The 16,911-nt window shown below is 46.3% G+C and overlaps 1 protein-coding gene across 1 annotated transcript in view; it reads right to left on the reverse strand.

The window, feature by feature from the left end:
- ADGRB1 (adhesion G protein-coupled receptor B1) overlaps positions 1-16,911 on the reverse strand; it is a 340,537-nt gene that overhangs the window by 161,375 nt on the left and 162,251 nt on the right. The window contains exons 4-9 of the mRNA XM_060277561.1: positions 15,421-15,528; positions 13,851-14,015; positions 12,072-12,240; positions 9,619-9,623; positions 5,823-5,987; positions 3,525-3,689 (exon numbers count right to left, since the gene is read on the reverse strand). Of these exons, the coding sequence (XP_060133544.1) occupies positions 3,525-3,689; positions 5,823-5,987; positions 9,619-9,623; positions 12,072-12,240; positions 13,851-14,015; positions 15,421-15,528 (777 nt within the window). The remainder of the gene's footprint in view (positions 1-3,524; positions 3,690-5,822; positions 5,988-9,618; positions 9,624-12,071; positions 12,241-13,850; positions 14,016-15,420; positions 15,529-16,911) is intronic.

The raw sequence follows: 16,911 nt of genomic DNA on the forward strand, positions 1-16,911 counted from the left end.
TGGACAAATGCCAGCTCCCTCGGCCTGAAAGCTAGATGACCGCCGCAACCCCATAGTCGCCTTTGACTGGACTTAACCATCCAGGGGTCCTTTATCTATACCATTAGCTATGACAGCTAAATGAAACCATCTTGTGTGTGTGAGCATGTGAGCATTCACACACATACACAGACAAGTTTCATGTCCTGCTTGCAAGCTTTCCATAGGCCAGCAGTGGGAAGCTGCTGCCTTGCAGGTGTTTCTGGACTATAACTCCCATCACCCTTGATCATTGGCCATGCTGGCTGGGTCTGATGGGAGTCGGGGTACAACTACACCCGGAGACCCCCAGGCTCCATATCACCTCTGCCATTGGAATCTGGTTGTTACTGTGGGAAACAGAATGCTTACCGAAATGGATCTTTGGTCTGATCCGGCAGCGCACTTCCTCCATCCACACTCCTAAAAAACCCTGTGCAAATACACTCACGGATATGCCTGAAGGAGATTCTTTCATTCCGAATCTGGGAGAAAGCTTGGAGCACACACAAAGGAACTCGGCTCCCGGCCTGAGTAGCACAACCCTTTATGTGGAAAAGTTATTTATGGGACATAAAGCAGTGAAAGCTGTCATTGGGGTGTTAAAGTCATTTCTCACCACTAAGCACAGGGAGGAGGGGGGCATATATTTCACAGCTTTCAATTACATTTTCTATTTTATTGGGCATGTAAACTTGTAAACAGGGTGGGAGCAAACATAGTCTGGGTGGAAATGGAAGAGAAAGAGCCAAGGGAATGATAGGCAAGGATAAGCCCTAGCAGCTTCTTATGGAAGTCCCCATCTCGTAGAATTTGACACTGGGCCGCAGCAGGATTCCACCAGGCCAGGAACGATGTGCCAAAGAAATGGGCATCTAAATGGCGAAGGAGCAGCTGTTGGTGGGTTGGAATCAATGATCCTGACCGCCGCTGCAATTAGTCAGTGTCTAGCCAGCAAGGTTGGTTTCAGAAGGTCATAGAGCACAGTTTCAATGTGTGGGTTGCTGCTATCCAAAACAATTAGTCAAGGCCGAGCACCCAGCCTTGGTGGGTAATGGACTTGACATCAGCACTTGAACTAGAAATATGCTCTGCTCAAGACTTGGGATGCAACATGATGAGTTGTGCCATGGTTTCCACCCACCCGCATTCTTGGCTGCATTTGGAATTGGGGGTGTGGTCTTTCAAACTTACCATGAAACTGACCAGCACAGGGACCGGGGGCATCTTCACACATTAGTCTCAAGGCAATAAACAGATATATAACCTCCACTGTCAAACAGCTCTTGCCACCAGCAAGTTCTTCCTGATGTTTAGTTGGGAGTCTGCTTTCGTGTCATTTGAATCTATTGGTTTGGGTCCTGCCCAATGGAGCACCAGAAAAACAAGCTCCCGTTTTGTACTGTTTGTCCCAGTTCCACCATGGATGAGCTCTGACTCTTGACTTGACTGACCAAATCTGACTGGAGTCAAGGCGCTCCTCAAAGTGTTGCTGCTTGCTTGGTTTCTCTGTCTGCAGAAGAATGCTTTCCTCTCTGCGGCAAAAGCAGTGGGGCAGGAGAGCAGGCAGAGTGCCTCCTCTTGCCCTGCCGCTGCTTGAAGCAGCTGCATCACCCTGCCTCATGCATGGGCCGGCTCTGGCTGGCTCCATCTTCCATGTGGCAACCCTTCAGATATTGGAAGATGGCTACCATATCACCTCTCAGTTTTCTCTCCTCCAGGCTAAACATACCTGTCAGGGGATTGTTGCGGCTACTCCCGAGTAAACACGCCCAAGTCCGTTCTGTCTTTAACGGTTTTATTGTGCATAGTATTTACAGTGCAGAGAAAGTGGAAAACATGACCTCCTAGTCACTCGCAGAATCCGGCAATGGCACCCTTCTGCTCCGGGGCCAGCATAATAGCTTGGGCACCTCGAAACGTCGCCCTCTAACCTTGTGTTTGGGTGCGTGCCTCAATTCGGACGCTGGAAGCGGCTGTGTTCCCTCTCCTACTTGTTGGCTGGAGTTCGTGCAGGGGCTCTGATACATGGCTGAGCCGTGCCTCCTCCACTCCGCCCCCATCCTCATTTCCTCCCCCTGACCCGCTGCTGCCGCTCTCGGTGGGCAAAGCGCTGGTCAGGATGATGGGGGGGAGGATCCCTGAAGGGAGGTCCCCTGACAATACCCAACTCCCCAACTCCTTCCACCAAGAGATAGCTAGGTAGCTAGATAGATAGAGAAAATATGTAAAATAAGTATGAAGTTTGAGAAATGTGATTTTTTAAAAAATGCATGTTTTGACACAGCTCAAATTTTCATATTGGAAAAAGAAAGAAAGAATGTGGTTTGTTTTGGAAGCAGGACAAAAGGGAACAAGGAATTAAAAGCATTCACAACTGAGCGGAATGCAAGGTGGCCGATCTGTCTGTCCTTAAAAAGGAAAGGTAAAGGACCCCTGGATGGTTTAGTCCAGTAGTCCTTAACTAGCTCAGTATTAGCTGTGGTGCTGGGCTAAGAAGGAGATCAGCTCTGCAACCCTCTTTCCACGTTCTGCTTGCAACTGATATGCAGGAGCCAACCACCAGAGGCTTGTCCTCAATTTCACCCTTTCAACTTTCCCTCCTTTGCTCAAGTACCTTCCCGGGAAACAAGGCATGACACTTTGTATTAGGGATGCTCATTAGAAATGCATTTCACCACCTTGCCTGAGAGTGTGGGAGTGCTCTCTTTCTCAGGAGGGGATAACACGATCCCTGTAATTTTTAATATCCCTTTGTAACAAAAGCCATTTTACAAAAGGAAGCACACAGCACTGGGAGAATTTAACATCTAACCCAATTACGCTCAATGGCTTTCCTCCTTTCTATGAAAACAAAATTATGTTGATATTTGATGTTCTTCCTCCTTCCCTTCTCTCTAGGGCGAAATATGAATGCAATTGTTTTTAGACATTGATCTGACGGCTACAGGATCTAAATGCCCATACTTGTCAGGCATTTAGGCCAAAGGCTGGCCAGGAATCTTGGAGGCGATCAAAGGCCAACAATAGCCAGATTAATTCTTGTTATTTTGCTGCTGCATCTATCTATCTATTTTGATGCCCCTTCTATCAATCATCATCATCATCCAGACGCATGTTGGATGAAGACCATCAGCTTGATACCCTGAGAGGGAATCACACACCCTCCCTAGGAGAAAATCAGCCATACTTAGAGCCTTTTGATTGCCTAGTGAGACCAGATGGACACTTTGGCATCAAAGCACTTCACAAAGCAAGAGGTGTTCTAACTACCTGTGAGTTTCCTGCCCAGAACCACTTGACCCTTCTGGTCAGCAGGCCTAGGGGTGTAGGCAGCTGAGGGGCAGCAATGCCACTCACAGGGAAATATGCAGGTTTTTTTTAGTCCAACCCCTTTTAGTGCAGGAAGCACAGCTAATGCACAGTTTTAAGTAGGATATAAGAAGTGTCTGCTTGATTAGGCCAATGGCCCATCTAGTCCCTCATCTCCTGCAGAAATCTCTTACCTGGACATCTCTTCTCGTTGCATTGCTTGTACTCCTCTTTGGGTCCTTGACATGCGTCTCCTCCATAGAAAGGGCCGTAGCAGAGACGGTCACGTTTCTGCGTTCCACCTCCACAAGTGGCGGTACAGCTCCCCCATGGGCCCCACGCTTGCCACTTCCCATCCACTGGAAGAGAAAGAGAGAAAAGGGAGAACTTGTAATGTAGGGTTCCTGCAGATGAGGGTGGAAATCTGAGGTTGTGGGCGCGCACAATGCACTCTACATAGGGCTACCCTTGGATCTGGTCTGGAGGCTTCAGCTGGTGCAAAATGCTGTGACTGGACTATTGATGGGGCAAATTATTGCCAGTGCATAACTCAAAAGCTTGCACTGGTTGCCCAGACATGGCAGAGCCCCTCTTCTCATATATATATATATATATATATATATATATATATATATATATATATATATATATATATATAATATTATATATATATATATATATATATATATATATATATATATATATATATATCACAACTTGATACAATAAACATAATAGAGGCACAATATATCTGGGAGAGACTTAATATTAAGTTTGTAGAATACTTAAGACCATTAGGAAAGCCAAATTTCACATTTTACTAGGGAGAGGGAGTCCTGTGTTTCTGCATTTGTTGAAAACAGGGTAGAATCCCACCAAATAACATAGAATTTTTCTGGGTCCTACAAGCCTTTGGCAACACAAATCCTCTCCCTGTTGAACTTCCAGTGCCTTCTGGAGACTTTATTATTATTATTATTATTATTATTATTATTATTATTAATCATTACAGCATGCCTTTAAATTGATTTTATAGTTTCAGCTGATTTTTGCCTTTTCTGTATCTTATTTCTTGTACACCACTTACAGATGGGTTCAATTAAGCAATATCAAAATTGCTTAAATAAATAATACTAGGAAGAAAGCCTCATTGAGTTCAATGGGACTTACCTTGGAGGACTCCACTGCAGTTCTCTTGAGGGAAAATGTTAAGCACAGACCTTCTTAAAATAAATACAGTGGTACCTCCGGTTACAAACTTAATTCATTCTGGAGGTCCATTCTTAACCCGAAACCATTTTTAACATGAGGCATGCTTTCACTATGGGGCCTCCCGCTGCCGCCACCCAGCCACCACATGACTTCCACTCACATCCTTGGGCAAAGTTCGCAACCAGGAGCAGCTACTTCCAGGTTAGTGGAGCTCGCTACACGAAGCGTTCGTAAGGAGGACAGCACGTAACCCTAGCTTCCACTGTACTTGGTGAGGTGAACAATATAAAGAGAAAGATTCCAAGCAAAAACAAAAATATAACCTGGGGTTGGGTGGCTTGTGGCTTGTGCATAGGAATATGTGTTCCAAATTGTTTCAGCTCTATGATGTGGCTCAGCAGAGATGCACACAGAAAATGTTCCTACTGAAAGACTTGCTATATAGTAGCTTTCCCCAAATGGGCATGCTCCAGATGTTTTGAACTACAAATCCCATCTTAGAGATTCAGCTCTAAACATCTGGATGGCAACAGGTTGGGGACAGCTGTGCTCCAGTTTCTGTCTGTTGGCAAACTAGTGCTCCTTAGGGGGCAAAAGGCAAGCATGAAACGCCTTGTAAGAAACTCCTTAGGATGGAGGCTATCAGTATCTCAGCTGTGCCAGCTGTGGCTGATGGGATTTGTAGTCCATAAACATCTGAACGGCACTCATTTGGGAGGAAATGATATCACAGATCTTTCAGGAGCAACATCTCCCATGTGTATCTCTACTGAGCCACTTATGATGATCACAGAATCTTAGAGTTGGAAGGAACGCCAAGAGTCATCTAGACTTGTTCTTCTTCTTTGGCAATCACCCGGAGCTGAGTAAATTGCCTTCCATAAACATGGTTTTAAAAGTGAATCCGTAAGTGACCGTGGAGGCCAATTCTGGATCCACACGTTCTTCCACAGTGGGGACATAGGTTTCCAAGCAGGAGTTGATCACGGTGAGGGTTTGCCAAGGGTGCCTTCCTCTTAACGCATTTCTCCCTTGCATCCTGAGTTCGAGCGTCTTCAAAACCCATCACACCTTTGGTAAAGGCTGTTGTCCAACCCCCTGCAATGCAGGAATCTTGATTCATAGTCTCCCTTCCATTTTGAAACCATACCAGACCCTGCCTAGCTTTGCAAATGTGTGAGCAGTTTTAGTGCTGCAGCGCTAGAATGTCATTTTGCAGGTCAGCCATGCACTCGTTGAATCCCAAAGGGGCAGAGGGTGACCCACACACTACTACTGACCTGGGCACTGCCTTAGGAAGCAGTCTCGGCTCTCCACCCAGTGTCCTTGGCATTCGGCTCCCCCGTACGACGGCCCATTGCACTCTCTCGTCCGCTGCTGGGTGCCGTTGGAGCAGCTGGTGGAACAGGAGGTCCAGCTCGACCATTCATTCCAGTTGCCGTCCACTGAGTGACCCAAAGAAGGAAAGAAGGGAAGGCAGAATGTGAAAACCGCTTTTGCACAGAGATATAGCTTTATAAAAAAATAGTTGTGTGTCTTTGTTTCTCAATTTGATCCTTTTACATGGCTATGTATGCATTGTGGTATTTTACGTGTTTTCATTTACAGTTATTTTTATTGATCATAGTTTAGTAATCATTCACTGCAATTGTTAGGAGTGAAGGCTGTCTAATTATTATTTGCTGAGAGTTTTTCTTTTCTTTTATATATTTTATATCATTAGTTCTTCAGTTTCCCAATCAATTCTCTCTTTTAAGAAAAATTATTTATGCTTTTCGGGTTTATACATTTCAATAATTTTACAATCATCTTAACATTTCAAAACTTGACTTCCTGTGGTTCCTTAAATTTATTTATTATATTTTCTGCACATTCCAGATTAACTTAATTTACTCATTTATTCATCTACTTTAAATATATACTGTTATATAAACTGCAGGTTATTACAACAATCCAGTTTTGAGAGTTAATTTTATCGTGTGCTATTATTAAAGGTAAAGGGGCCCCTGACCATCAGGTCCAGTCGTGTCCGACTCTGGGGTTGCGGCGCTCATCTCGCTCTATAGGCCGAGGGAGCCAGCGTTTGTCCACAGACAGCTTCCGGGTCATGTGGCCAGCATGACAAAGCTGCTTCTGGTGAGCCAGAGCAGCGCATGGAAACACCGTTTACCTTCCCGTCGGAGCGGTCCCTATTTATCTACTTACACTTTGATGTGCTTTCGAACTGCTAGGTGGACAGGAGCTGGGACCGAGCAACGGGAGCTCACCCCGTCACAGGGATTCGAACCGCTGACCTTCTGATCAGCAAGCCCTAGACTCTGTGGTTTAACCCACAGCGCCACCTGGGTCCTGTGCTATTATTACTTTGTTTGATATAAGTCGTTCCATTGTAAAGTTCTGTTTCATTACATTTTTTTTTGTATTGAATCAGATTATTATAAGGTGAATGTTCCTTGTTGTATATTTTGTTGCTGTAATATTTTGTTGTTTCTATGGTCAATGTCAATGACTCATCTAGTCCAGCATCCCATTCTCACAGCAGCCAACCAAATGTCTATGGGGAACCCACAAGCAGGATCAGAGCACAAGAGCCCTCTCCCCTCCTGTGGTTTTCAGCAGCTGGTTTTCAGAAGCATTGCTGCCTCGGCCTCAATGGCTAGTAGCCATCCATAGCCCTCTCCCTCCATGAATTTGTGAAATCCTCTTTTAAAACCACCCAAACTGGTGCCCGTCACTGGGCTGGACTTAGGTCTGATGGGGCCCTCAGCTCCTGAAGGTAATGGGGCCCTTTATAGGTCCAGCTGCCCTTTGTCCACAGCAAATTGTCACTGTTTTTTGTGTTGAATATATGCTGTATGGTCATTTATGGACCTAATAGGTATCTAAAGCCATTTGCACATATCAAAGGAATTGTTGAACTGAAATACATTCCATGCAGAATGTAGGCACCCTATATATAGAAATGAGCAAACCAGTGATGTTTTAGGGAGCAGGCTAGCAGGGGGCCCATGACGTCCATCACAGGAGCCTACACAACACAAAACACTGTTGCTGTAGTTACCGGTAGGTTTTATTTTATTTGTTTTTCATCTTATATATATATTTTTTTCTTGTCCTTCCTTTTTTTTTTGTATCAAATCTTTATTCAATTTTTTAAAACCATACATAACAAAAAATGGACAAAGGACAAAAGATAATAAGAATAATCAAATTATATATATATATATATATATACAAAGTAAATTTATAAAAAACAAGGAAGTGATTTTTATTTTTATTTTCTTTTTTTCTCTATTCTGTTTTGTTGTAGCTTTGTATATGTTTTTTTCTTGTTTTTCTTGTTTTTTTCATCTTATATTTTTGAAATGTATTGTACATCCAGTTTTTTCCCCTTTAATTTTTTGGGGCCCCTCTAAATAGTGGGGCCCTAAGCTATAGCTTGTTTAGCTTATACATAAATTCGGCACTGGCCATAACTCCCTCCTGTGGCAGTGAGTTCCACAGTTTAACTACGCGCTGCCCAAAGACGTGCTAGTTGTGCAGGATGAATGAGCTTTCTTCAATAGATGTCTTTCAGAAATTGCTGAACTCACAGCTCCCATCATCTCTGACCACATGCCATCCTGACTGGAGCTGATGTGAAGTGTAGTCCAACCACAGAGTCCCAAGTTGGGATCAGGAGGGCGACAGATAAGGCAAGCTTGATGCAGACAAGAGAGGGGGGAAGCCTGTTCACAGGGAAGCAGTTTACTGAATCCTCAGGGCTGGTGTGCATGTTTGTGTGTTTAACTGTCAAAACTGCTTCCATTTTGACAAGGCGGTTTTCTCCCTGACATTTCAGCACCATCTACTTCTGTAATCTGCAGATAAGTCATCGGTGATTGGCATTGCCAGGGCTAAAATAATAATACCGTCAGGTTCTCATTGGGTGGTCGGAATATGGAAAACCAAGACATGTCTATTTTAAGCACCAAGGTTCTCACCTTTAAGGCTCCCCGCGTGCCCCAGTGCAAACTTGGGAACCCGCTAGATGGATATCACTCCAAATAAGCCAGCCAACTCAAGCCTAACTCAGAACACACAATTACTTGCATCACTTAATTAACACGAATAGGCGAAGGAGTTCTCCAGTCTGAAATATCAGCCGTAATTTATCATTCAGCTGGAAAAAAGCCCCCTTATGCCAAGTGCAGGTTAGGAATGAAATATGAATACTTTTATTAGAGAGATATATCTTGAAATATTTCCTGACATGACAGGCCCACTCTAATTATTTCTGGAAGGCTTCAGGCTCATTAGCAGAGGGCTCGTTATCTCTCTAGCAGGAGGAAGTCCGAGTGTCAATTCCTAACAAATTGTAAGGCTGGAAGGATCCAGGAGGTCATCCAGCCAACCCAAAGAAGGATTTTCTAGGCATGCAACCCCTGCAGATCCGTCCAGAAAACCCAACTCAAGGAAGTGAGTCAAGCCAGAAATGCAGAAAAGATGCCTAAAGTTGCTAGCAGGGCAGTTCTGTTTTTTCCCTTCCCATTATGGCCAATCAGATGCTTCCAGAGGTCCCCAGGTAGGGCAAGAAGTCATGAATATATTTTTTTTTCAGGAGCTGACAGCAATGACATATTAAAAGCATGAAAAGAGCCTGGTGGATCAGGCCAATGGCCCATCTAGTCCAGCATCCTGTTCTCACAGTGACCAACCAGATTTCCCAGGGGAACCCACCATGCAGGATTCAAGCAAGAACAGAGCTTGGAGGAAGGGGAGAGATTTTCTCAACATCTACTTAAAAAAATAACTAAATCAGCTCTCATATCCTAATCTCTCTCTTTGTTAGGCTCTCCAATCAATCAATCACATTCTACCATAGAATTGTAGGGTTGGAAGGGACCGTGAGAGTTCTCTGATCCAACCCCCTGCAATGCAGGAATCATTTGCCCAAGATGGGGTTCAAACCCACAACCCTAAGATTAAGAGTCTCATGCTCTACTGACTGAGCTATCCCATCACTTAGCTCAATTTCCCATGGGGCCAGCTCAGTTTTCCATGGTTTCCATCGGGTTCCACGGGAAGAACGAAAACAGGCTCTGGAACACTTGCCCCAGGCATTGATGTTGGTCACTAGGGCTGAGGAAGAGCTTCAACGCCCCCTAAATTCACTTGTTTTGACGGTGAAAATGGCTAACAGTCATTTCAACGAAAGGGGAAACAAATGTTGCAGAGACAGCAGAAGGTGCTCACCCTAAGCGACTTAGCCATGTCAGCCATGAGCCCTAGGAGGATGAAATGTGTTTGTAGATCCCCACAAATTATGAAGCTCTCCTCCATCCTGTGAGCCAGTATCTCTCCACTTATTGGATATCAAAGGGGGAAGGGAGTGATAAAATAGTGGGGGAAGAAACCCAAGCACCCGATCATTTGTCCAAGTGCTTCCTTCTGAAAGCCCAGCACTTCATTTCCCCGAGTCTCACTGCACCAAATCAAACAGCAATCAGCCAGCCGCGATCTGAGCAGAGCTTCTGCTGCAATTAGACCCTTTATCCCCTCTGACTTCCCATTCCTTTCCCTGCTCTCCTCCAGCGAGTGCCTTGTTCTCCAAGAGTCCCTGCCGCACGCCGAACAACTGCATTGTGCTTGCAACGGTGAGTTGTCATTGTTTGCCGTTACAAATCCCAGGAACAATAACCGATGCAGCCGGCGAGGCTCTAAAGCACTGAATTGCTCTCATTGTCCCTTTTTCTGACTGCCTCCCCGATTTGGTGCCCGTTTGGCATTTGATTACCATTGGGCTCACCAGTAGACATTAATCAGACTGGATGGGGTTGCAGTGAGCTGCTTCCCTTTAGATTGCTCTTTCATTTGCTGCAGTGGTTTAAGATAATTCACCCACACAGATAATTTTCCCATGGCTGCCTCGATTTTTTTTTTTAAAGAGACTGTATCTGTCTGGGAAGTCTATTTGGAGAGCCAATGTAGCACAGTGGTTAGAGTGTTGGACCAGGACTTGGGAGGCCAGGGTTCGAATCCCCGCTCGGCCATGAAGCTCACTTGGGCCAGTCATGGTCTTCTCTCAGCCTAACCTACCTTTCAGGGTTGTTGTTGGGGATTAAAAGAACCGTGTATGCCACCTTGAATTCCTTGGAGAAACAGGTGGAGTATAAATGGAATAAAATAAAATAAATTTAAGTCCCCAATGCAGATGCAGCAATATTGATGTGAGGACGTAATCCAAGTGGGAACCTTGGGAGATTAAAGAGATTGGCAGATAGATCTAGTCATCTATCTACGTGTGAGAGAGGCATCCTGATTCTGAGTACCAGTTTCTGGAAGCAGCCAGAGGGGAGGGGAAAGTGCTCTTGCACTCAGTTCCTGCTTGAAAGCTTCACGTGGGCACCTTGTTGGCCATGGTGAGAACAGTTCCACTGGCCTGATCTAGCAGGTTTTTGCTGTGCTCTTGTAGATAATGCAGTTCAACAGCACCTCCCTCCTTTATTTTCAGTTGCAATGCACTGTTTCCCCCCCCCCCCATGACCCTTATAGCTGCGTTGGGTCATATTGGCTAGTGACCTTGGATCCAATACGTTGGGTTGGTTTCCCCTTCCCATGAATTGTGTAACTTTGCAAACCCTCCAACATTTCTCTGATGAAAAGAAGGATGTCCCATTTTACTATTTATACCCCGCACATCTTTCCGGATTGCCCTAGCCACTCTGGGCAGCTTCCAACATATATAAAAACACAATGAGACATGAAACATAAAAAAAGATTGCCATATAAAGGATTGCCTTCAGACGGCTCGAGGACTGGACAACTGCGTACCCTCCACCATTTCTCCAATGAAAATAGGGACATCCTAAGGAAAAGTGGGACATTATGGGATCAAATCAGAAACTGGGATAGGTATAAGCAACCTTGCATGCCTCCAGCCAGAAAAGGGCAGGGTTGAGACTAAAAGAAAGTTGGAGGCAAATACACTTTGTGGTTTCTCACTAAATCCCGAGCTCCACCCTTTCCTCTCGCTCTTACCTCTTCCCTGCATGAGGCAGCCATGAAACAAGCTTCCACAATGTATACTTAGAGTCCAAAGCCAACCTTGTAAATATGAAGAAACTATAAAAAACCCTTATTTTATCTTTGCAATTTTGACATTTCTGTGCATGGTGTGTGTAGGGAAGGGAGGAAGGTAGACACTAATGGAGTGAAAATTGTGTCAAACTGAATTTGCATTTGTGCAAAATTTGGAAGTGGGATTTATAATCCTTAATCCACCCTCTCTCTGTTTGGTGCCTTCCAGATGTTGCTGGTTGAGGTTGATGGGAGTTGCAATCCAAACATCTGGAAGGCCCCCATCTGCAAAAAGCCTGCTGCAATGCATGGGTTCCTCTCACCTAGAAAACAAGGGGAGGGAGTTTGTAACTCTCAAATATAGGGGGAAATTATGGTACGGAGCTTCCCAGTTTCCTAATTCATCGGTGCCCCTTTGAGCCAAAAACGTTGCCCACTGAAGAGCAAGTGGGGAAAGTTTCTTTGCCAACTTACCGGGGCAAAGTGCGATGTTGCAGAACTTGGTTTGCTTTTCGGGTCCTTCGCAAGGGTTGCCACCAAACTGAGGAGGTTTGCAGGTCCGTGTGCGATCCCTGTACCCTCGGCCACAGGTCGATGAACACAGGCTCCACGGAGACCACTCGTCCCATGTCCCATGGACTGAAATGAAAGCAGAGGAGGTCAACCAAGGAGCTGTCAGGTTGGTTATTGCTCCTCTTACGCACAAGCAACCTTGCATGCCTCTAGTCAGCAGAGGGAAGTGTTGAGATTAGAAGAGAGGGGGAAATGTACTTTGCGGTCTCCTGCCAAACTCCCACGCTCCACCCCATCTCTCTCCTGCATGAAGCAACCATGAGAAACTAGCTCCCATCATGTAGACTTAGAATCCAAAGCCATCCTTGTAAACATGAAGAAATTGTGAGTAAATAACCTCTCTCTTTTTCCCACCAACGGGACCTCTCTGTGTTTTATTTACTCTTTCAAGTAATGCTAGTGATGTGTGAGTGAGACAGAGGAGGTTTCAGTGAGGTTTATTCCTGGGGCATAGTACCCATCTTCCCTTTAGTCCCCCAAAGTAAATAATAATAAAAATATAATCAGGTCATTTTTTTATGGGAACCTACACAGACAGAATGAATCCTTCCAACACCCTGAACCCCAATAATAACCTTGCTTGCTTGTTGATTTATTAAAAAGAAACTGCTCAAGTTGGCAGCATTCTTGCAGCCTAAATTTGTGAATGTCTTGCACAGGCCCGTCTTAGCCATAGAGGCTAGTGGCGCGGTGAACCACGGCGCCGGGCGCTGGAGGGTGCCAAGTGAGCGCGGGGTTCTGGCAGTCTGGCCAGGACTGCGCTCCACGAGCTGAGAGGCTGTGCCGCGTCTCTCTCCTTCTCCAAGGACTCCGCGCCTCACCTCCTTCTCCTTTCCCCCGTGCTGGGCTCCGCTCAGTCGAGCTTCACCACCAGCGCTCGCACAGTGCCCAAGCGGCTCTTGCTGGTCCCGCGGTGCATGCGCTGGTTGTGAAGCTCGACTGAGCGGAACCCAGTGCTGGGCAAAGGAGAAGGAGGCACAGCGCTGAGTCCTCGGAGAAGGAGGGAGACGCGGTGCAGGCTCTCTCAGCCCGTGGAGCGCAGGGCAGAGGCGGGCGCACGGAGCGCTCTGGCTGGGGCTCCTGCAGGGCGCAACCAGCCACTAAGCCCTATGGCTCCTCTTCCTCCACCACCGCCATCTCCTCTCCCTTGGCTGCAGGAATCGCCTCAGCCGCTGCCCGCCAAGCCACTGTCGTCAGGCAGCGGAGGAGGAGGAAGCGGCGCCCCGGAGCCTCGCAAGTGAGCGCAGGCGGTCTGGCCAGGACTCCGCGCTCAGAAGCTAGCCCCCAATCTGGATATCACTTCCATTAAAAAGAAAATGAAAAGGGGGGGAGGCAGAGGGAGCGTCCGCAGGAGCCCCAGCCAGAGAGACGAGAGAGAGAGAGCATGGGTTGTTAAATGTCAGATTGATGGAGGTAGCTGAATACAAACCCTTTTCCTTAGCCTGTAGGCTTTAGCACCCGGTGTAACTCAATAAAGTATGCATACTAATTGCATAAATTTGCTTAGGGAGCGTAATCAAATCAGGTTGCAGAATTCCACTTCCTTTGTTGCAGAAGTCATGTGACCTTTGAGCGGAGCCTTTTAGCATGCAGATGGGTAGATACAGTGCCCACCTCCCTGTGGCTGGGGAGGTAGTGGCAGGAAGAATTGTATGTACAGGGTGGAAGGTCATCACCTGGACAGACGGCGGAGTTGTTGCACTGCCACTGCTCCCGGAGGGGCCCACTGCATTGGGTGCTGTAGGAATACGACACACAGAACCTCGTCCTAGTCTGCCAGCCCTCCCCGCAGGTGGTCGAACACACGCTCCATGGGGACCACTCCTCAGCAGCTGGATCACCTGTCGGGGTGCAGAACATGTGAACATCTGGGTGTTATTCTATGTATGGCTAGGCTAGTGAATCTCCAAGTGTGGAGACTCCAGAGGAATCGCCGGAGGTGGGACTGACCATACCTGCCAAGTTCCTGCCTGAAAAATAAGGGATTGGACTGGAAGTAGCGCTGCCGCCATTTTGGAACTGGGCGGAGCATGCTCAGAAGCGACTTTTGATGCTGCTCCGCCCTGTTCCAAAATGGCCGCCGCACCAGAAGTCGCGCTGCAGCCATTTTGGAACTGGGCAGAGCAGCATCAAAAGTCGCTTCTGAGCATGCTCCGCCCAGTTCCAAAATGGCTGCCGAACCATAATAAACCAGGAAAAAACAAAAAAAAATCCGTTTTTTCGGCTGGGAACAGCTGGAAAAATGGGGGTTTCCCGGGGAATACGGGAGACTTGGCAGCTATGGGACTGACATTTCTGATGCTGCCTAGTGAAGATGCTGCTCCTGGTTATTGTCTAAGGGTGTCTGGAGAGCACCACATTGGCTACCCCCACTGTAAGGCTTTTGCTTTGCTACTGAGCTGAGGCCCCTTCTGTGATGCTGTTGGCGGACAGAAGTATTGACTGCAGGGATTGAAAACCCGCTTTGCCTTTTCAGTGACTGGTTTGTGCATTTTCGCAGGCCCCTCCGTCCTTGAATTGCACATTCAAATGAGGTTGCTCTCGACTCCTCCAAGTCAGAATTAATTCCATCTCCTATAGTCAAAATTATGCACCATTTAAACATCAAATACCCAAGGATTAGCAAAAGTGGTGTTAGCCTCCAGAAAAAAATTAGAGCTGGAATGTATTAAATTGTTAGGGCTGTGATCCAATGACTGCATAGATTAGTTTACTAAATTCTGCATATGTCTCATTTCAGGATGCACGATCCACACAGGGAATCTGTGCCGGCTGCACATGCCCTGACACATCAAAGCACTTTTAAATTCCATCGGTTTTAATGGGAAAGTTAAACATGTGCAAATCTGTGCTCTGTTGAAACTGATTGGATTTAAAACATGCTTAACTCTGGCTGGGTCATACAGGAATTGTGTGAAGCTGTTGTGTATCGATTTCCTTTCTCAGATACCTTATACCAGGGGTTGGCAAGGTTAATCTGTGGGCAGGACTGGCGCAGCACGATGTCGGAAATTGCGTCTGCACATGTCCAGACACCGGAAATCGCACCTGCACAGAAGCGATTTTTGGTGTCTGGACATGCGCAGACACGATTTCTGGCACGGCTCGGCGAGCCCCCCATGCCGTACTGCACTGGTTTAGCACAGCACATGGTGCCTCATGTTGCCGACCCCTGCCTTATACATTAGTAAGCATAACTGAGTAAATGACTTCCTCCTCCCCCTTTCAGCTGTGTTAATGATTTACCTATTTGAGGCGCAGGATACCCATACTGCTGCACGTCGTCAACATCATCTCTCTTCCGGTTATCTGTGGACCTCAGTGACTGGCTTCGGGAATTGTAATGTCCATTGGCTAGGATTAAAAAGGAGGTCCAATGTAAATCAACCATCCACCGATTTTGCAAAGCCTGGCAGAGCCAGTGTACAGTAAACTCGTAATCTGGTGAACCAGGTTCGATTCCCCGCTCCTCCACATGCAGCTGCTGGGTGACCTTGGACTAGCCACACTTCTTTGAAGTCTCTCTCACCTCGCAGAGTGTTTGTTTTGGGGGAGGAAGGGAAAGGAGAATGTTAGCCGCTTTGAGACTCCTTCGGGTAGTGATAAAGTGGGATATCAAATCCAAACTCTTCTTCTTCTCCTCCCCCCCCCCAATGAAATTTCATTTCAAATGCAAAGCAAAGCACATGTCGAAACATTTGGTAATCAAAGCACCTGTTGTGGTGGTACTTAAGAGTCATACTGACCATTTCCCTGTAGAAACACCAAACAACAAAGCCCCTGTTGAACTTCTGCCTTGCGGCTATTAAAAACATAGGAGTATTTTTAGAAGATGTAGCATCATCAATGCTTTTTAACCCCCAGCAGCCTCTTCCTCGTTCCCACAGCATTCCGAGCATAAACGTATGGTTTAGCTTAGAAGGCATGGGCATCTGTGGAGAAGCACAGTAATTATTATTAGGTTATGTAGTTATTCATCTCCTTGACACCTGATGGGAGGGCGTGCCAAGAGGCCCTCTGCCTGGTTTCCTGTAACCTCACTTCTTGCAGTAAGGGAACCTCCAGAAGGCCCTCGGAGCTGGACCTCAGTGTCTGGGCTGAACGATGCGGGCTCTACTCTGTCCTGCCTCCAAGGTCGGAGACAGCAATACCTCTGAGTGCCAATTGCTGGAAACCACAGAGGAGAAAAGGCTCTTGCATTTGAGTCCTGCTTGCTAGTTTCCCACAAGTTGGCCAATTTGAGAACAGGATGCAGGACTAGGTTATTATTATTCCTATGGAATGCACTCCCATCAGATGTCAAAGAGAGAAATAATTATACAACCTTCCGTAGACATCTGAAGGCAGCCCTGTATTGATATTCTGCTTTGTTGTTGTTGTTTTTTTGCATATCGTGTTGGAAGCTGCCCAGAGGGCTGGGGCAACCTAGTCAGATGGGCAGAGTAATCATAACAACAACAACAACTTATTATTATTATTTGAATCAATGACCAGATCTAGCAGTTTCTTCTTGTGTTCTTACATTAACCAAGCTGCATAGCTGTGGCTGCTTTAAGGAAAATTCCCAACCCATCAATATGCATAGTGCATTTCTTCTCTTTAGGAACAGCAGCAGTGAGCACAGTCCTGCTATTAGAGACCAAGGCTAATCATGTGTGTCTGTAAGTATAACACACATGCTCAGTAATATTTGGGTGGCTGATGGTTTTTAAAGAGACAAGTGGAAAGACGAAGACA

The sequence above is a fragment of the Zootoca vivipara genome, chromosome 8 (genome assembly GCF_963506605.1).
Source record: "Zootoca vivipara chromosome 8, rZooViv1.1, whole genome shotgun sequence".
Classification (NCBI taxonomy): domain Eukaryota; kingdom Metazoa; phylum Chordata; class Lepidosauria; order Squamata; family Lacertidae; genus Zootoca; species Zootoca vivipara.